This window comes from Condylostylus longicornis, unplaced genomic scaffold, assembly GCF_029603195.1.
Source record: "Condylostylus longicornis isolate FDR11 unplaced genomic scaffold, ASM2960319v2 ptg000055l, whole genome shotgun sequence".
Lineage (NCBI taxonomy): Eukaryota > Metazoa > Arthropoda > Insecta > Diptera > Dolichopodidae > Condylostylus > Condylostylus longicornis.
Genome location: NW_026578024.1, coordinates 9,010,914 through 9,034,200, shown reverse-complemented (window position 1 = coordinate 9,034,200; position 23,287 = coordinate 9,010,914). Strand labels below are relative to the sequence as shown.

At 24.8% G+C, this 23,287-nt stretch overlaps 1 protein-coding gene across 1 annotated transcript in view; it reads right to left on the bottom strand.

Moving 5' to 3' along the window:
* Window positions 1-23,287, bottom strand: part of LOC129611986 (probable serine/threonine-protein kinase DDB_G0282963) — a 106,531-nt gene that overhangs the window by 4,858 nt on the left and 78,386 nt on the right. Inside the window, exons 7-8 of the mRNA XM_055525424.1 lie at window positions 3,470-3,901; window positions 7-3,399 (exon numbers count right to left, since the gene is read on the bottom strand). Coding sequence (XP_055381399.1) covers window positions 7-3,399; window positions 3,470-3,901 — 3,825 coding nt within the window. The remainder of the gene's footprint in view (window positions 1-6; window positions 3,400-3,469; window positions 3,902-23,287) is intronic.

The following is a 23,287-nucleotide window of genomic DNA, read 5'->3' as shown; positions in this document are numbered from 1 at the left end:
TCTTACATCATTTGAAATTCTATAAAAATCTTTTCCGTATTTTTCAAGGCCTTTTAGGAATGCTTCAATTTCATTAGCTGACCATTTCTCAGGAACAGCATTTGATGGTGATTGTAATAATGTTAAAACAGCAATATGAGTAAAACCATTCGCATCTAATAATGCTTTCAGCGCTACTTCTTCTGTATGAAAACCTAATGGTGCACCTGACGACTTAGTTAATTCAATAAAACGATTTAAGGTTTTTTCATCACAATCACTATTCCTATTTTCATTAATATTCGGGTCCCACATTATTTCATCATAATCTTCAGCAGTTACTTTTGAAAGAGACGACAATAATGATGTTTTAACAATAGATGTTTCTGATGTTTTTGTTTGTTGATTGTAATTAATATTATTATTTTGTTGTTGTTGATGAAGGAAATTTGTTGCCTGAGATGTCAAAGTTATACCGCATTCATTGTTGTTATTTATTTCATTTTCATTTTTATTTGGCTCGTAAGGCGGAATTTGGGCTTGATAGGCTGTGCCGATATTTACTTTAGAATCATCCAAAAATGCAACCAAACTACTAGCAGTGTCTTCGAATTCATCACCCAGACTGATTGTATCCTGCATTATTGATTTTGGTAAATTTGAGTACAATCCAGTACCTTTACGGTCAGGATTTAATATTGGTGCTGGAGTATAATGGGTTGTTGATGGTTTTCTTAATTTGGATCTATATACTTCTTGCTTTTTGGGAATATTACTATTTCCGCCGCTGCTACTTCCTTGACGTAGACGTCTCTTTAGTATGGAACTAGTTATTTGAGAAGTTTGTGCTATAGTTTGTGTTGATATTTGTTGACTTTGTGGCTGCGTTTGATTCAATTTCTGATTGCTTTGTGATGTTGAAGGTAATATTGTGAGAGTTGTTGTCGACGTTGGTGTATTGAAGATTTTTTGCTGTTGTTGTTGATTTTGCGTTTGGAAATTATTAAAATTTTGACCAGTGGCCGATGTTATGTTGATAATAGTTGGCAATGTTGATTGGCTTGTATTTGCCGCCGATGATGGCGTATTCAAAAATGTTTCTAAACTACTCGTATTTGCTAATATTATACAATTGTTGTCTTTTTGTTGTTGTTGCTGAACAGTTGAAAGTGATTGACTATTTTGTAAATTGTTGATTGCAGTGAGTGCTGTATAATTCGAAATATGATGTTGTAATTGTTGTTGCTGCGAATGAAGTTGTTGACAATTATTATTGCCAATCATAGTTACCACATTTGTAGCTGTGGAATTCAAAGGAAATGCGCAAAGCGACTCGTTCAATTTTGTATTTTTTGCGTTTGCTGTTGTTGTTGCGCACGTAAATAGTTGAATCGGATCAAATTTTTGTAATTGCTGCTGTAGAGAATTTGTTGATTGCGATTGCTGTGTTTGAATCGGTTGTACTATTAGGTGTTGTTGTTGATTTGATTGTGGTGATATTATTTGCTGCTGCGGATTAATTTGTTGCAGAAATATTTTATGGTGGCCAAAATCTTTTGGGGAAGAGGATAATAGTGGATCATCTGAATTTGGCATCATTTGTGATTGCAATGTTAAACCAGGTAGATAATACAAATCAATATCATTTTCACACTGACTTTCTGAAACATTTGTCTCTTCTAAACTTTCATTGGGTAGAACGTCTTTCAAAACTTCTTTAACTTCTTCAGCGGAGCCAATGCCACTCGTAAAAAATGATTCAGATAACGGTGAACTGGGATTCCTTGAATCGTCTAAGAAACTCTCTGGTTCGTCTAAAAATGATAAATTTTGATCACTAAAATCTTTTAAATCACATTGCTCATCTCCAGTAGCTTCATTTAATAAGTCTTCAACTTTAACGTGGGAATCGAACACGTCAGTTTCGAAATCGCCAGCATCTGCAACCCTATTAGCACCAACATCGCCGTTTTCTACTTCAAGGACACTTTTACTTTCATTGAATAACTCATTTTTTATACTTAATATTTTTTCAGATTCAGTTAAATCTGCATCGGAGTTATCTTTAAAGAATTGACTGGTACTATCTGTTATAAAATTGACTGATGATTTATCATCAAAGAATGCACTTGCATCTGGAAAATGGTGGGAATCGTCTAGGAACGGCGATGATTGAGTGATGGCTTCATGACTAGCCGGTGGGGTCGGATATGCCAATGGTGACGGTAGTGGTGAAATGGAAGGTGGCTGCGATTGCTGATGTTGATGTTGGGATGACAATGGTGAAGATGAGGATGCATTTGGTGATCCAATGGTGGAACAATGCGTATTATTACTACTGTTGCTATTATTATTTTGTGTTATAGATGTTGAATTACTATTATTGGAACAATTGTAAAGAACAAAGTCCTTGGAATGAAATGTACTGAATTCAGCTATATTATCAGGTAATGGTGAATTTAAAACATCTTGAATTTCTTTTGAATTCGAGACTGTGTTATAATCGTCCACGCAACTAATACTACCGCCTCCGTTTGAAGTTAAAGTAATATTACTATTATCGTCAGTGGTAAGATGTTCTGATGTAGATTCTTTTTTAAGAAGTTGTTGTAAATCAGCTATAGATGTTATTTGATTAAGTTGATCTGTACTTGGAGAATCGTTAAGTAATTGGATGGAATCGACAGCTTGTAAAAGCATTGCTGTATCAGACACACTATAAACATCACTGTCGCTAAAAAATGTTGATGATGAATCTGTTGAATATGTCAATGTAAAAACGTCACCAGAGCCATTTGGAGCTTGTGAAATCGTTAGTGCTAATGGTGCTGTTTCACCATTTGGTAAAGAAATAGACAATGGTGATCTTGAAGTTGCGTTTTGAGTATTTGACGTTGATAATGCCAAATCGGTTGTATTTGTTGTAACATTCGCAGATAAATTTGAATTTATTTGATTGTTGTGATTTGAAGTTGTTGTTAAAGAAGATGCTGGCAATAAAATCGTTTGGGTTCCATTTGTAGTATTAAATATTTGGCCAGGATCAGAACAGGTACGTTTGACTGCTACTTTTGTTCCACGCTTCAATAACTCGATTAGTGTCGCATCTTTTGATTCTGTTGATGTTCCTTGACTTATTGTACTTATGCTTGTAATTTTTTGTAAGGTTTGCTTTTGTAATTGTAATGTTGTTGCATGTATTTGAACATTTTGATTTGCTGCAGCAGTTGTTGTTGTAACTTGATTCGCTGATGTTGGCGTTAATGATGTTGGAGTGTTTAGTGATATTGTAGCTGTTGTATTATTGTTACTAGGACTAATAGTTAACGAAGGATTTTTTGGGGTTAAAAATGAATTTTCAATTTCATTTGCACGTCTAATGGTAGTTGCTAAAGGTGGGGCAGGTACTACAAAGGCACCCTACAAAACATAAAAAAAAGGAATCAAATAATATTAGAAAGTTATTTGAACAGATCTATTTGATATTTACCTTTAAATCTTTACATCTTTTACTAATAATTTTTTCTTCAATCAGAGCTCTTACGCCTATACTAGCTGTTTGCAAAGGTGGTCCACTTGTCTCTTTTTTTTCACATTTTTTCGTTTCAGTTTCTTTTTTGAAGTAACCTCCATGCAATCTCATATGACCATTCAATGCTGGAATATTTTTAAATTTTCGATGGCATAAATTACATTCAACAGGTTTTTGTTCTATTTTAACAATATTTAATGTATGTCCAACTGGAGTTGTTGATGTTGATTGATTGTGTTGAGTTGTTTGATTTCCTTGTGATGCAGTTGTTGTTCCACTAGTTGTATTAATTGTAATTCCACCATTTGTAATTGTTGCTGTTGTTATACCATTTATATGGTTATCATTTGTTTGTGTTGACGATAATTTTGACTGTTGTTGTAATTGTGTCTGAAATTAAATATGAAATTTGATATTTATATTTTTTGCATTATTTACAAAAAGAATTAATAAATGAAAAATATTGAGGATTCTCATTAATTATATTTATTTTTAAATTTCAAAATTTTTTTCTCCCATTTCAAGACGTAGATCGAAGAAGAAGTCAACTTTATATGAAATTCAAACTCTTGTTCAATTACGAATTCGAATTTGGATTCTATTAAGGATTTTTATCTTTACTAAAATTTTTATTTGATTCCAATAAAATGTTTAAAGAAATTATTTATTAAATTGTATTTAATATTCTAAATATAAATCCTTATATTCTTTGTTTTTGTAAGATAAATAATATGACCGGAAAAACGATCACATAAACATCATAAATTTTAATTTGCTTTAAAGTTGAACGTTTTAAAATAAATCATTCACAATTAAAGCGGAATACCTTAGGAAATAAATTTTTTAAAGGAAATAAAAAAAAATTCTTTTACCTTTTTTAAAGACTTAAAATTTATGCATGTTTTATATGAAAATAAGCTTTTATCTGAATATACACATATATTTTTTGTATATATATATATATATATATATATATATACGCATATTCCCTTAAAACGTATTTATAACACTTGCAATTTTTATTTCCTTTTCTTTTCTCTTTTAAAATTCTTTCAATTTTCGTTCTTTTTTCTTATAATTTTTTTTTATATTATTTTTATAAAACGAGTGAACCAAATACAAATAATCTCTATTTAATTTTATCCTTAAAGTATCCTTGCCATAAAATTTTGGGTAAAATGAAAAATAATAATAAAAATACAAAACAAAAACAATGAGAAATTCAAAGAAAGAAAATCTTACAGATACAAGGAATACGAGTTTTATTTTCAGTTTCATTTAATTCGATTAAAAATGAAAGGAAGTTAACAAAAGAATAAAATAGAGGAAAGAAACGAGAAAGAATAAAATAAAATGAAAAAATAAAAGCAAAAAAAAATAATCTTAACAAGGTAGGTAAAAGGTGAGTAAAAAAAATTATCTCTTTTTTTTTATTATTTTTTTTTTTATTATTATTTTTTCATTTATTGTTTTCTATGGGGTAGCTTTCACATGTACTCTGATTTCAATTTACTAATACAAAAATGCGAATTTTTGTAAGATGCATTCAAATATATGTGTTTAATATTACGAAGAAAATTGGCGTGTTTAAAGGTTAATATACAGGAGAATCAAAGGAAATTACTAGATAATATTTTTGGCAATGGCAAATTCGGAAGCAACATTTTTCGAGTAAAACTCTCCTCTAGTGTGTTTACCATTGTCATTATTCTAGTGCCACTATTGTCACTGATATCTAGTAATATTACGACTATTAATAATTTTGGAAAGGGTATTGATTTAAATTGAAGTTTTTCCTGTGCGAGAATTTTTTTGAAATTGAAGAAGTTCAAGTGATGATAATTTTAATATTAAGTGAAGTAATGATAATTTTAGATTTGTGCAAAATTATTCATTTTTGGTAATTTGCAATTTCAATACCACTGTAAGCAAATGCTGTGAAAAAACTGGTTTTTGCTTTCATAATAAATTCGAAAAAATAAAAACTAATAGTTTTCTACTAATTCTATAATTTTATGAATTTATTGTTAGATTGATTATTGGTACGTTTAATGAGAAACTGTTCTTGAATTTTCATAAATTCCTAAATTGTATGGTAACTTAATATATGTACTTATATAGTTATAATGCCGATTGTGATTAAATATTAATCAGGGTAACCAAAGAAATTTTGAAACTAAAAGCATTTATTTTTGAAATTATAAAACAATTTGGCTTTTTTTTATATTAAGGAATTGTGATCTAATATTAAGGTTTCGGAACGTTATAATAAATCAAAATCTTTTTCATTGATTAAGTTCATAATTCTTAATAAATATAGGATTTTCTTTGGAAATGTTACAGTACAGAGATCTCTCCAAATACGACAACTATAATAAAAATTTTAAATTCAACGAAACACAATTTAATTTGCACTTTATGTGACTTTCCAAATCGAATTCAATTAGAGTATATTTCGCTAGTTAGAGTATACATATGTGCTCTTTATTACAAACCAATTATAATATTAAAGTTTAAGAATTGAAAATGTTAATGAACTATGTTTGAACAAAATTTCTCTTTTATCTTTTCTGAATTTTAGATTAAGTATTTGCCATTACAATTATAATGTTTTTAATTTGTCTTGATTACTTATATAGTCAGATTTTTTTCAATTATGAAAATAATCTTAATTTGACACACGTGTTGAATATTTTTGTTTCTAAAAATTTATTAAGGTACTTAAAATCAGTTAAAAATCGCATCATGTGAAAGCGATCGTATATATTGCATGATATTTATGTATTCATACTTAAGCTTAAATATGAAAAGTCCATAGAATAAACGTATATTCACTTAGTTAATGTTTATAGGAATACACCTTGAGTATGAATATATATATAGGGATGTGTATATACATATACAAATGTATAATGACACAACAATAAAGTTAATACTTATAAAATGAAATACTTTTTTTTTTCTTCTTCCCTTTATATTGTTTATTTTATCTCTTAAGGGAAAGAAATTTCGAAGAAAAGGAAGTCCTAATCGAACAAGATTATTCTTTGAACATTGCGTTGTTAAAGAAAAAGAATAATAATAAAGAAAATAAGAATAACGAGATAAAAAAAATGGTAAGGGTAAAAAATAAAAAAAAATTTAGAATTATTTTTTTTTTTCTTTAACGTGAATTTTGTCTTAAGCACTTCAACAAGCAGTTCAAATCAGAATAAGTTCATTGTACAGCAAACAAATAACGAAATTTGCTTAGCAACATTCGAGTAGATTAAAATGTTGACAAAATTTTATACGAAAAATAAAATATAATTTTATATTTTTTTTTTGGAAAATTTTGATTTTGCTTGTAGGTTAGGGTTTATCATAGGATTGTTGAAAAATAATAAACATACTGTACGTTATGTATGCCACATGTTCCTATGTATGTGAACGCAAAGTTGTTAAAATATGTAAAAGTCAGAAGAGAAAGGAAAGGCCGCTACAATCTGTTTTATACAAGAAAGTTATTAGCTTTGTGTGTAAAAAACAAAAACGATTTTCACAAGCTATTCAATAAGCTATCGATTACCTAAATAATTAAGGAAAAATTTTATTATCGTTCATTTCTTTTCGGGCCTTCTGAATCTCAACTAACGCCGGATACATCTATCATAATATTAAATCATCCTAACAGATATATTTACAGCTTTATATCAATTATTACATTTTTAAAATTATACAGAGATTTATGTTACAATTTTAAATATAATTAAAATTTCGGGATAAAAGTACTGAGCTTTAAAATTTATTTACAAGCATTAAATTAAAAAGTTAAAAGCCTGTTTGTTTACAGGAAATTCAAATAAGCTCTGAAAAAATTTTCAAAATTTTGGCCAAATATAACAAAGTTTGTATACTTTTCATTCCAGCAGAGAGAATAATTTAAAAATTTATTTTTGTCCATTATTATTACAAAATTAAATAGACAACACGTGTTAAGACCACGAGAGTGTAAATGTTAATTAATTTTTAAGGAAAATAATATGAAAATAGGTAAAAATCAAACGATTCTTTTGTATTTTGGAGTGATAACAGTATGTTAACTATTACTCAACATTCACTAATTTTAACTCAACATTTTCGTAGCAATTATAAATAAATTATAACTAAGATATTGATGTCTCATAGCTGTGAAGTTCCAAGTTTGTAGATATTTTTCCATAGCTAACAAAATTTTTATTTTATTTAAATTTATTTTGCATTGAAATTTAATTTTAAAACTTTAGTAAATTCCTAAATTTTCTAAATAATCTATTTCAAAAGAACTAAATTGCAAAATTTTTTAATCATTCTTATATTTTTTAAATGTATGTAAAGCCCCCATACATAAAGTTTTGGTCTGCTTTATTGAGAAATTTTACTATGCCTACATTTTTACAAAAAATTTTCTAATTATATTTTATTTGTTTAGTATTTTTGGTTAAAAAAATAAAATGCCGGCTAATTTTTAATACTCCTATCTAGTTCTAAATTTAATAGACATAATAGATGGCTGGTTGTATATGCGATAATTTGTTTCAAAATATAGACTTACATATAAAATCTAAAATACTTTTTAAAACTTTCTAATATATTAATAACATATAATATACAATATAACATATAGGTACCGTCAATAAAACAAAGTAAAGTTTATTTTATACGGGTATATTAATTTATAAGAGAAATTGTTAACAAACAAAAAAAAACGAATAAAATAAAAGACTTACGTATATAATTATATTGATGATGAACATAAGGAAGAAATAAAAAATAAAATAAATAAAAATCGCAGAAAGGTATAATGGTATCTTGCTTTCTGCAATTTATAAATAAGTACCAGGGCTGATATTGACAAAAAATTTTAAGTAAAGTGCTTAAAAAATTTCAGGAAATTGTACTTTAATATTGAATTGTTCCTGATTCTTGTAATTCTCCATCCTTTGTGATGATCCATCCACAAAATGATTAAAATGGCACAAGAAATAAAAGTAAGATAATTTTAAGTTGCAAAATTAATAGTTTTAAAATTCAAAATTGCACAATCTAGTTGTTTCGTTGTTTATATGTTTTCTATCATGTGCAAAAAAATTTGAGTTTAAAACTGAAAAAAATTCGAAAATTTAATAGAAATTGCAAATATATTTTTCAAAATTTTCATGTTCATTGCTCATGTTTATTGCATGATATAATTGGACACTTATTATTGAACATTTCAACTAGAAAGCACATAAATTATTAGTAAAAGTACAATTGTACACGAACATTTTATCTCTGACAAATCTTATATTCTTATAAATATTAACAAATCCAGATACAAATATACCTATATTATAATGCTCTGTAGCATACTTTATAAAATATGTATTTGTAGGGATGAAAACAAAAAATGTGAAAATAAATGCGAAATCAAGAAAATAATTCAGGAAAAATAATATATATATAAAGAGAAATAATCAATAATAATAACGAGCACATTGTATTAAATTTTCTTTAATATACGCTATAATTTTTTTTTTCTTCCTTCAATTTATATATGTACAAGCACATGCACATATACGTACGTATACGTATAAAAGTATATTGCATAAATAAAAGAGGTTTTTTCTACCAGCAGGATATCTATCATAACTTGATGTTTTAAATCAAGGACATGAAAATCAAAGATGGTTATTGCTCTCATTTTTTGTTCAATAAAGATTTTTTCTTATTTTTGTTTTTTCGAAATTGGGTGGTTTTGGAAGCATTGAAAAATACCTGTGCGCTATTATGTTACATTTTTCTTAAAAAGAAATATAGATATGTACATATGATATGATCATGTTGTTCATATGATATATGTATGTATATACTTGTATGAATTTAAATTACTGTACATAATTTATATATAATAATTTATTATGTATATAAAAAGAAATGTGCAAACTTAAAAATTTTCCGGTGAAATTCTTATGTCCTTTTTTTTATTTTGATTTGGAAATTATTTTTAGTTGAATTGAATTTTGTTTTGTACATTTGGGAAATTTTTATTGAGAAAAGTTTTTGTTTTGTGTTTTTTCCATATATCAGGAAAATAAAAGTAACTATGTACGTATGTATATATATATATATATAAAATACAAATAAAATAATTTACAAAGGCAAGCTTACCTTATTTAAGTTAAATAAAATTTTTATTCTTCTATTAAAAAAAAATATGAAGTTGAATTTTGCAGCTATGGGTGCATAGTAATGGTTTTATTGTAAATAAAACATGTAATAATATAAAAATTATGATTTGGCTGTTTGGAAATGTTTGTAATATATAAGCTTTTAAAATAATTTTAATTTCGATAATTAGAAAACATTGGGATTTGAAATTGTAAAAGAACTGCATAAATGTAATTTTCTAATTATACAATGTAAGTAATTAAAAAAGAATAAATTTTCTCTGAGATTTTCTCTAATTCAAAGCTCTTAGAACAGATTTTGTTTATGATTTAGTGAGAAATTTTAAAGTATGATCGAATTAAATTTAAAATTTTGTGTATTTTAGAAAATATTCACGAACCTTTACAAATAGCAAAGGAATATTATATCAGCGCTATTTGAATAGATGATTTTTCGATTTTAAATATAATGATGAAATTTAGATGAAATATACATAATATTTTTGAGTAAATTCGGACAATTCAAAGAATCTTCAATCTGGTGGGAAACATTATATTTGAATTTTTAAATCTGTAGGAGATTTTAGATTCTATTCCTAAATTTACATAAATTTACAATGAAATAACCGAGTACAGTTAAGATATTAAGAATAATTTCAAGTACCTACACATCAAGATCTTAAAGAGAAAAAAGTAGAGAAATTCTTCATAAAATCTACCATATAGGAAGCTATATTAGAGCTAAAAGTGAGTTCATTTTGACCAATAATACATTTAATTTAAAATTACTAAGCAGAAATTAATAAAGTTAATTTCAGTAATAATTAATTATTTTGTAAAATAACATTTAATTTAACACTTCTCTGTCCAAAAATAATAATTGTTTGTTAATATTAAAAGCACACACAAAAAATTGCAAAATAATAACTAGAAATAAAAAATTTAAATAATGATAAAAAAAATTGTCTCCTAAATAAATAAAAAAATTATTAATTAATTGTCGGCATATTATACAGAAAAACAAATTTTTTATTAGTTTTATTTAAAAATAATTTTAATTAAGTTGTCATCACCAATATTTCTGACATTTAATTTTGTTTTTCATAAAAAAACTACTTGTTCTTTTGTTTTCTGTTATTAGGAATTTAGTAATAATTTAATTTTTTTTAAATAAATTAATATACATATAATAATTAGAATATAAATTGTATTTAATAATTGAATTTAGAAAAAAAAATACACACTTCATAAACACCATTAAGGTACATAATTAGTTTGAAATTATTTTATGTACTCGTAGCTACTATAACAAAACAATATTTTCTCCTCATAAAAGGAAATTATGTTGTTATATCCCTATTGTATAACACATACGTACATAATTGTATAACACGTTCGTGTTAATTGAAATTTATTATTATAATTTAATTTGAATAAAAAACTTTATTTTCTAATTTTTTAATTAGTATAAAGAAATTTTGTAATTTGAAAAAATTTTTTGTTTTCATAAAAACTAAAATTAAAATATTTGGAAATATTTTTTAAATTATAGTAATAAAAATAAGCTTTAAACAGTATTTAATTTTTAATAAAGAATATCTTTTTTAATTGTCACATAATAGACTGAAGCGAACAAAAACAGGATAGAGTAAACCTAATCGTTAGTTTAAAACAGTTTAACTAGTTTTTTGCGCTTATAACCATTCACATGTGTTTTAGATTGGTTTAGAATCACTCACTATTGATAATCTGACGATAGTTTGGAGACCATACATTCATAATAGTTAATTCACATTAGTAAATTCATAATATATTAGTGTAATAGGCGAAATACCTATTTATGTTCTTGTGATTGGGTATTTCAAATAGTAGATTGCATGTAGCAACTCAATGTAAACAAATACTTAGTAATTATGTGGATTACAGTATAAAAGTAATGTGAAGAACATTTTCGTCGGCAATTTCTTCATACCTCTGTAGATCAGTTGGTAGAGGGTTCGCCTAAAAAGCGGTAGGTTACTGGTTCGAGAAGAAAATTTTTTTTAATTTTTCTGCCTTTAACTCGTTCTTTTGATTACGTCATCCATCTGTTTTGCATTATGTATAAAGAAATTTCCATTATGTTAATATTATTAGTGTAATAAGCACATTACTTATTAATTTAACAACTAGATATTGTATTAGTAAATTCATAATATACAAAGACCATACATTGTTTTATTTCTCAACAGACGATATTATTTGTTTATATAAATATTATTTTTTGCGATAATTTCAAACGTCATTGTTTTTATACATTATCTGAACCTTCCCCAACACAAAAATATTGGCATGCTAGACAATTTCAAATACTAGCAAGATTTGATAAGCAATTCACTAAATTGTGTTTTGTGTTTCATATACAGGGAACGAGCGTCCCTAATAGTTTAATTGCCCAATTAGTTGGAGAATAATTTACAAAATGTACTCATTTCTATTCAATGCCAATGTGTATTAGCAATGACCTGCAACAATTACTCTCTCCGATTATCTTCAAGTAAATTTTCCTTATGGTAAGTACTTAATTTATTTAATGATGACAATATTAATCAAAGTTTAATGTTGCTCTGATTGAAAGGGATTAATTTAAAATTTTTATTAATTTTTATAACTTTGCTTTCGTTCAAATGCTATAAAACTTTAATAGAATCTTTATTTTCATTATTATTAGCGAATGAAATCATTTCAAATTTAAAATTACTCAAAATAAATTTAAAAAATTTTTCAATCATTAAAAAAGAAATTATTTTATTTTTCTTTAAATAAATCTATTTTACATTTTTATTGCTAAAAATAAATTTTCATTTTCCGCTTTATCAAAACCAAAAAAAAAAAATTTCAACTCTTGTTTTCTAAAAATTTTTTACATTTCTAATGTGGATATTAAAAAAAAAGATTGTTGAATGAAATGAATGAGAAGATTTTATATCATTTTAATTAAATAAAAGGATTGGGTTTCATTTTATATACACTTTTTAATTAGTATTTCAGTCCAATTGACTTAAAAAAATTATTTTCCATGGTTTTCTTTCTTTTTTTTTAATATTTAACAAAAATTTCACTCGATTTCTACACGCTATTAAATATACATATGTACATATGTATATTTCTGATTGTTTGTATATCATATATAAAATCTTTCATTTCATATTATATAATTGAAAGTTAAACGACAAAAGTAATATTCATAGTCCTTGTTCATATAGTATAGAAAAAAATGCTTTTTTTCTAGAGAAGAATTTGTAATTTTTTTTTCGTTTTCATTTTTATTTCATTCATCTTTTCTTTTCAATTTAATAAGAGATTGAAGTACATATATGTATGTAGGGAATTATTTAATTTATATGTATAAGAGCATTTGTGTATGTATGTAAGTAAGTTAGTAATACTCCTTTGAAATCAAAAATTATAAGAAATAATGCAATAGGAATTAATTCTAAATTAGCTTTTGTTTTAGTTTTTTTTTTTAATATCTTCATTTCTTTTCTATTTTAATTAACATATAATTATGTTAAAATTATGTTATTATCATTTATATTGTAGATATTATGTACATATACATGTAAGATGTTAATGAATTAGGATATGCTTTTATGTTAAGTTGGCATGCTATAGTGTCTAAAATAATAACGACTTGTGTATTGGATTATTATTATTAAAAATTTATTATTAAAATATAAGTGAACAAACGTATAAGATGAGAATTCATAAATTTTCAAATAAAATTGTGTTTTATGTTGTATAGGATCTTAAATTCAAAAGAATCACTGAAACTAGCAAATTTTTATAGTTGTAAATTATTATTAAAAGATTTAGTCAAATTTTATGGCAATGTACATAGATTTCAATGATTTTAATGTTATACAATGTATTTCGCATAAGATGATAAACAATTTCAGGAATGATTTTTTGATCAAGTTTTAGCAAAAAATTGCTTGGGGGGGACAGGAGGGAGGGTGGGGGTGGTGTAGGTATTCTCGTTTTCGAGGTACATAACATTAAATGCTTATAACTTTGGAACCATGTGTGGCTTGTTTTACACACAATTTATTGTTTTTTATTTTTTATAATTATAATTTGATCTGTGCCATAGTTTTTCAAATAGAACTCCGATTGCCCGATAACTAAAAAACGAATAAAGCAAATAACGCACCAAACTTTCCCAAGTTGCTTCTTTTGTTTCCAAGAACGGACCCTATGATAACTGGATTAATGCGGACGACGGGTTAAGGTACCTACCACACATCTCAAAGAAATTTTTTTAAAAATATTTCAAAATCTAATAAAGATATAAGTAGAAAATCTTGTATACGTGTGTCCTAATTACATTTTACATATGCTCTAATTTTAATGAAATGGCTATACTGGTTCGGATACTTCCTATACAACTCCAAAAGATATTTTTATATAGTCGGAAAAATAATAAAGTTAGTATCGTAAGATTTGACAGTATTCGGTCTAATTACAGGTCAGACATATACTTGAAGTTTTTGTAATTGCCATTCAACCATGAAAGCTAATCCTAAATAATTCAAAAATAAGTTTGTATGCTATATAAGATCGTCAAGGTGCGAGGCGTAATTCACTCGGCTTAGACACGTTTTTCCCTATTAAAAGATAAGAATTTGATTCCAAATATGAGGATTTGCAGATTGTTTATGTAAAGAAATATGTTAGCATTGTACGTTGACTTTTATCACAAAAGTATCTAAATAAATTTTTGTACAAAAACGATAACGGCTCATCATTTTGTTATAAAAAAAAATCCTTTAAAAAGCAGATTAAAAGTTTTTGATAAAATTATTTTTTATTGAATTAGAATTTAAATTTTCAAATAAATTTTTAGGAAATTATGTAATATTCAGATTATCAAAAAAAAAAAACAAGAAAGCAAAAAAAAAAATCTATTTAAATATTAATTAACACAATGATCTAAAAGATTCACAAAGTATTTTGCGTGGGTTTTTATAAAAGATAATTAAATTGTTAAATTTTAAGAGAATTTTTTAATTTATTGCTTTAATTTATTATGCTAAATTTATTATTTTATAATAAGTTAAAGCAAAAAAATTTTTTTGGTTAAAAATTGCTAATTCAAAAATATTTGTAACAAAAAAATAATAAAAAAAAGAAGAAAAAAAATGAAAATAAAAAATTTTGCTTTCAAAAATTGCTTTTTAACAATTCAAATTGTTTTAAAAAGTTTTTACTCCAAAAAATGTATGTATGTATGTAAGTTAGTTTATGACATAAAAGATAAAAAAAATTTTATTTTGTTAAAAGTATTAAATTAAATTTTGTGCAATTTGCTCTTTTTTTTTACTAGCAGGAGTAACAACAACCAATTTACATTAATTAACATTAAAAATAATTTTTAATGTAGTCATAATTAGTGGGAAGCGTTTAGAAAATTGATTTAGATATTTATGACGACTAGATTTATATTGCAAAACATTTTTATTTTTGTGTTGGAAGGAAGGAAGACAAAATTTATTTTGAAATTTCCATAATTTTGTATAATTATGTTATTAATGGTTTTACGTCATTTTTAAAAAAATATTAAATTTAAACTCTTTCTTGTTCATATTAATTCCACTACTGTACTATCAAATGCTAGATCTTTAGCTGTGTTAAAATAGTAAGCAATACTATAGGCATATAGAATCAATTTTACTCTTATTTTGTGCTTTTTGCCAGCAAATACTCGTATAAATATAAGACAAAAATTTTACATAAAAAAAAAAACTCGTACATAATGTAAGCCTCCTAAGCGTAATGTACCATTTTTAATGTACAAGGAATAATTGAGCAATCGAAATAAACTTTAGCTAATACTTGCGAAGTCATTAAATACATACTCTTTTTATAAATGCAAGGAATTTTATTTTGAATGTGTATTTGTATATTTAATAAACAAGCAATGTTCTGTTATAACAAAGTCACAACTCTTTCTACGACACCGAAATTAACTCACAGGAGAAGTGGAATGCATATGAGTTCATTGTGCTTTGTGTTAGTGTTTAATCGAGTTGATCTAATTTACAGTTCAATTTTAAAATTCAAAATTATCATATTTTTGTTGCTGAAATTGGCTTTAAATATAAAATACAAGTCATGTCATGGCAGGAATAGTTATACGTACTAATTTCCTACTGATTGCGTGTAGCAGTTTTAACATAATAGCCATTCCAAATGAGTGACTTCTGAATGAATGATTATGTGAGCTATTGCAATTTGATTAATTTGTAAAGTGAAACATTTTTCTTCAGCAGGTATAAACATTTCTAAAAAAGAAAATTTTATTTAAGTTTATTGTGATTACAATATCAGATATCATAATTATTGCATACTTTTAGGATAGGAATAAAAGGGAATCGCATTTTAACAGAAACAGTAAATTAACACACAGATTACATATTATGATTGGAGTTTGCCGGCTAGTTAGGACATAAGATAAATAATTATTTTATTTTGATAATATGAGATTTTAATTTTGCAGAAATTTGAAAAATCTCACAGCTTCAGAAAAATATGATGGTTGAAATCGAAATTTTGATAAATTTTGTGGCTTGAAAGTTTCGAAGGGGAAAGATTAAAAAAAAAATCTTGTATAATGAAATGAATTTCTTATCAAAATTAAAAAACCCTTCAGCTTATGTATAACAAAAAACTATATTAAAAATTTATGCAAAATTTTGAGATTTAATATTTGATATTCAAATTTAAGAATCCAAAATTTAATTGCATCAAATATTTATTTGAAAATATTTTTTTAAAAGCTAGTAGAAACCCCTGATTTATTGATGCAATTAACACAATATTATAAAAGTTGGGTACAAATTTATAATTTTTTTTTTGCATTTGCCTTTAAATTTAAAAACAGAAGCCATTAAAAAATCACCCCATATTATCTTCATAATTTTTGTTTTTCGATTATTTAAATTTAACTAATTTATTTAATTTTTATAATTTTGCTAATGATATAAAATAAACTATATTTACCCTATATATCTGTACCATAACCAATGATATAATACTTAATTGTACATTATACCAATACTTAATAATAATTTAGTAAATGAGATCAATTTGCAGAATGTTTTAATTACGGATAATTAATGAGTTAAATCAGAATGCAAATATAATATTATTTTACATTTTATATATACATGTATGTTTATATACAAAAAATATAAAAATTTCCAAAATATATGTTGACATTATTTATGTGGATATTTCAAGTAAATAAAATTGGATATCAATGTTCATTAATGTTTTAACAAAATATTTGTACATTAATATTTAAAAAAAAAAAATATCCAGATAAATTAAATTTATATTTATTCTTTTTCAAATACAAAACAATACAAAAAAATTTATGCAAATTAAGCAAATATATAAATTTTAATTGCAACAAAAAGGAGGAAAAAACCATCATACATGCAATATCTTCCCTCTGTCTACATTTATTTGGAATTTGCAACAATATTTTTGTATATATGTAGATATATGTATATGTATGTATTATAAATGTATAAACAACTTTAAAATATCATACATGGGGAATGGAAAACGCAAGCAAACAGAAAGAACTTTTTTTTTGTGCAATTATCGTACTTTTTGTATTTCAAAATTTTCAACTCTTTTTTGTTTTATTGAAAAAGTAACTTTTGCACCAATTTTTACTTTGTGGTCAGACCAAAAACGTGTTCTCGTAAATCAAATATTCGATTTATTATTTTGCATGAAATCATACATCACCAGTTTTTTTTTTTGTTATAATATTGTACAACTGATACCAATAATAAAATAAGAAAAATTGGAGACCAATAAAATGAAAGTTAAATTCTAAGGAGAACAAAACAATATAATAACGGAATATAGCAAAACAAAAAAAAAAAGTCATCTGAGCTGAGGGAAAAAAGTCGAAATCCCAAAGCACGAAAAAAAAAAATTTTCAATTCGAGTTTTTTTTCACTGTTTCTTTTTTCTTTTTCATTAAATTGATTTAACATTTAGACTAGTTTTTTTTTTTCTTGTTGCCTCTCTGCCCCTTTCTACCCTTATTATTATTCAACATTTCTTTTTATTTTATATATGCATAATATATGTATATACAGAGATTTTCTATGATTCCTTTTCAATAAAATAAATAGAAGAAAATGAGAAAAAAAAATGAGAAGAAAAAGAGAAAAAAAAAAACGTTCGATAAAATTCATTCAAGCAAAAAAATCATGATGGGAAATATAATAAAAAATGAAAATGAAAATAAAAAGAGAAGAAATCAAGAAAAAATAAAAAAAAAACCAATTGGTTTTGGGGTAACATTGCAATAAATTTCAGATAATTTCGCTAGTTTCTCTCCGGAAAATGGAAAATGTTTTTCCTATTACTTGTTTTGTTTTACTTTGCTTTTCATTACTATAGATTTTTTTTTGTAATTTTTTTTTGTTTCTTAGGAATGAACGTGTTTGTAAATTGTTTTGTTTTTCTCTTTTTGTTTTTTATTCTTCTATTTCAATTCATTTCGAAATAAACCAGACTTTCTCAAATGCTATAAGCCTGTTACAGATGGTATAAAAACTATTATCAAAATTTGAATATTTCAAGCACTCACTCTAATCAATCAAAATTATTTTCAATTTTAGTTTTATTTTGGTTTTAATTAAGAGATATTTGGGGTTTTATTACAAAAGAATTTTGTTTATTGTTCAATATTGTTCGATAATTATAATTTCTCTGTTCATTTCTCTGTTATTGTCGTAAAAACTTGTCTCTTTCATTAGTCTCTTTCATCAACTTATCTTCTATAGGTTTTGAATTTAGAGAAAATTTTAAATTGAACATTTTAATTTAGAGATATGCAAGGGTTTAGAATATCGAAATTGGGTTCGGGTAAGAAAGGCTTCAAAATTGAAATTTAAAAGATTTGCGTTTTGAATTGTAAGGCTTAGAATGTTAAATTTGCGTTTGGGATTGAAAGGTTTCAAAGTGAATTCGATCTTGGATTAAATATATCGAATATATTGTGTACAGCAAGCTCAAACATGCACTTTAAATAGTAAATATTGTTCGCTATGCAAAAAAATTTTCCTCATTTTATTACAAAAAAAAAAAAAAAATTGAAATAGAAATCATACTTTTTATCAAATTATTCTCTTAGGGAAGATAGGGCTTCCACATATCAACTCCAATTTTGTCTGTCTTTTGTCAGTTGCTTGATTTCTGATTCATATAAATGTGTAGTAATTGTCTTCTACAATATATTTTTTTTCTAAAATCATAATTACATTTTAAATAAATTCATTTAAATATTAAATCTAGTAAGGACTTTTATTCTGATTAAATAATGTACAATTTCCATTTTTAAATTATTCAGTAATTTTGAAAATAATTAATAAAATTAACTTATGTATAGCTTAATTACTTACTGCACAACATACTGGTACAATTACAGTAATCAGGATTTTACCATATACGGTTAATTAATTGAGACACTTGTTATTACATACATACATATATAAACTATATTATATGTGCATTTACTTTTCCTTAATGTAAACTTTTATATTATGAAGTTAAAAAAATATATTTAAATTATAATAATTGAACTAGAATTTTAATTTGTCAAAATTAATATTTGTTTCAGGAAGTTTTTTTTTTTTGAATTTTTTATTCATTTTTTGAAAATGATATTATCCTTGCATATAGATTTTACTGCAGGATAATTATAATAAATTTTGATTTTCCGTTCTATTAAAAGCACATTATCTTAATTATATATGTGTATATGTATGTGTATCATATTATATACGGAAGTAAAAATTTAAATTTTTTTTTTTATTATTTGGTTTTTTTTTGTTTTTTAATATTTCTATATATAATATAATTTTTTAGAATGACTGGTAATTACTATTAAATTTAATATGTGAATATATTCATATACATATATATTATATATGTATAGATAAGTGTATGTGTGTGTATAATAAAAGAATTTCCATTTTTTTTTTGTTTTTGTTTTCATTTTTTGAGTGTAATGTTGTAAGTTGATTATTGTGCAAATGATAATGTTTTATACTTATATATATAGATGTACATATGTGCATTTTATATAATCTATAATCATATAAAATTGAAAAAAAAATAAAGCAAAAAAAAAAATTGGAAATTATTTTTTTTTGGTTTGCAAATGTATTGTTTAGTATAAAAATTAAATATATGTATATGTACATTATGTATATATATAGTATATGCAGTATTAAAATGTGTGTAAGGGGGATGAGAATGGAGAGTGTTGTAAATGTTTTTCTTTCCCTATTTCCCTTTTTAAAATACGAATGGTACCGGTGAATGTGAGATAGGGGGGAAAAAAAAAGAATGAGAAAATATTTTAAGGACATGTATAGGAAATTTTGTAAAAGATATCTACATATAAACATGTATATATATAAAGAGTTACAAAATTTAATACATGTACATAATAAGTATATATGTTTGTTCATAATTTAATACTGCATGAAATTTGTGGACCATTGATTTGGATGTTAAGTTTGAAAGCAATTTAAGAGATTCTGTTCCTTATTTTTTGTATTTTTTTTTCCTTTAAGTCTTAAATATTTTGTTGTTTTTTGACTTTTGATTTTTATTTTTATATATTTCAGCTTTCCTTTTTTCTCTATCCCTTTTTCATTTTGATGTTCATGGGCATAACACAGTATCCTTCGGTTAAGTATATGAACTTGAATACATCGAAATAATTTGAAGAGTTTTTTTTTTTTATTTTGTGATCCTTTTGCTTTTTTCTCTAATATATATATATCATATTGTATTTACATATATATGTATATTGCTGTAATATATTATATATACTTGCATTTGTAGAGTAAATTTGAATGATGAACAAATGGTATGCATATACAGTTATTGGTCTATTGCACATAAATTTTAAATTTGATTTACAAAAAAAAAATCTATTTATATTCGTAATACGCAATATAGACTTGAAGTTTTGAAGAGAAGAATAAAGTTTGTGTTCCATTTAAGGGTGTATGCTCATATGCTATGAAGGTATAACATTGCAAGCGTATAAAACATCTAATTGTATCAGCATATATAAAGGAATAGAGGAATGGTAACTAATCACATTATAAATAGTCTTTTATGTATACTGAAACTGAATTTGAAGTGTTTTGAACTAGAGTTTTTAGTTTGGTTCTCCATACAAAATTCTATTCCAGGTAGGCTATACAAAACAATATTCAATTTGCAATTTATTTTCAGGCAATAAGAATTAAATTAGGTTATTATATTCGCAACATCTGACCATTGGTGCAGTGGTTATGGCACCGGTCCTTTAACCGAAGGGTCTCGGGTTCAAACCCCGGTCAGGTCACTATAAAAATTATATTCAATATTATTATAACTTAATATACAATACTAATAAAAATATTATACAAGTAATTTTCAAATATTCCTAATATTCGATATTAAAAAAAAAAAAAAAAAACTAAGAAAAATAAATAGTAAATATTAATAACCTCAAATAATTAATATATAAATAAAAACTACGGGAGGCTAGTCACCTACCTAGTTAAACCCTATGACGCTATGAAACTAGTGAATGAGAAATCATGCACTAGCCCTATGCTCCTTTTAGGAGCACGCAAAGGAAAAAAAAAAAAGGCGGAGTTACGGACTTCTGGTCCTCACAAGTTGCTCGAGTTCATCAAGAGGATGGGTCTCGAGTGTGTGTTATAGGGCATGCCCCGAAATCGGATGGGGGCGCACAATAGATCCTTATATGCGGTCGCGGTGCATTGTTGCCCGATTTTAAGTTGAGCTGAATTCTTTTAGAATTTGATATTTTGCACTATTACCTTATAAAAACTGATAGGTTCCAATAATTTTGTCTATTACTATAAAATTTGTTTTATCTTTTAAAGTCAAAATGTGTATATTGCAAAATTTTCAAAAAAAGTTATATTTCGTATTGCATATTAGAATTTTTATTCACCCTGTATCTAGTGCATGTATAATGTATTGTTACCATTCTTATAATATAATTATACTCTGATATATGTAGTGTATATATGCTATATAAGGTTATATTCCAATAACCATATAATATAATAAAAGTTTATAAGCATGATCGTGCATATCTATATGTATATATATATATATATATATATATTATTCAATGTCTGTAGGACAGCAAATATTATAAGATAATGTAGTGTATAAGTACCAAATGACTCGTTTCCAGATGAGTGAACTGAAAAGTGTTCAAAATTGAAAGTATAGAATGTGATATATATTGTCTATATATATAAATATATAAATATATATAGATATTGCATATTTATTTGTGTTTGTGTATATATTATATTAAAGTTACAAATCACAATATGATACTTATGTGTTATGGTATATGACAGTGATTTTTGTTCATCATTTTAAATAGGATGTTGTTATCTGATTATACACAAATGTATATATATGTATAAGAGAAGACGAGATTGATATATATATATATATATTATAATATATAAATGAGGAAGACCATTTGCATAATTTAAAACAACTGGCGATACATTAATTTAAGTGTATATATAATATTATTGTATTAGTTATTTTCATTTACGGTATGCATACAAAATATATTATTTATACACATATATATACATTTATATATATTCATATATATATACTTAAAAATGTATTTTATATTCAAGTGAAATAGTTGATTTATTGAAATTTTCAAAAGAACTGATAAGATTCTATTCAAAGATTTCTAATTCTTTTATTATACATAATATTTGCTTTGATTATTCATTTGCAAGATTTTTTTTATTTAGAATTATTCTAATATTTAGGATCGTTAGAAGTGTTAAGAAAATCGAACGATCTTTGAATTAATAATTATATATTTTGTATTTAATGCAAATTAATTCTAACAATATTTAAATATTTTAATTTATTTTAAATTTATTGTGGATACTTTTTGTGGTTATTATAGACATACTTATGAATTCTAAAGAAGTTTAAGACAATTTATAAATAAGAAGGCAAAATGCAATTGTTAATTATAGCATATAATTAACAACTTCAGTATTAGAAGTAATTTTGCATATTTTTAGGCTTCAAAATTGCATATTTATTATTAAATTTATTTTGAAGCGAAATTCAACATAGTTTAAAGATTAGTTTGAATAAAAAATTTGTACTTTCACTTTAAAATTTGTACTTTTACTCAAAAGGCGAGTTACAGGATTCAAATTGGATTCTCGTGAAGTACGAGTATGTATGAACTTTTCAACAGTTCTTATAGAACTATTGCTATTGTTCTTAACAAAATTTTTTACTTTATAAGGAAATTTACCAAATATTTATAAAACGTATTTTAAAAGAAATTTTTAGACAAAATATTGTTGAAAAAATTCAAATTTATTAAAATTTTTAACTAAAATAATTGGTTTTAGCTTTTCAAATCATGCTACTAGTCTTTCCTATGTTTAAGGATTTTTAAAAATGTTGAGGGAAATTTCAAATTTCAAAATACATTCTGCTG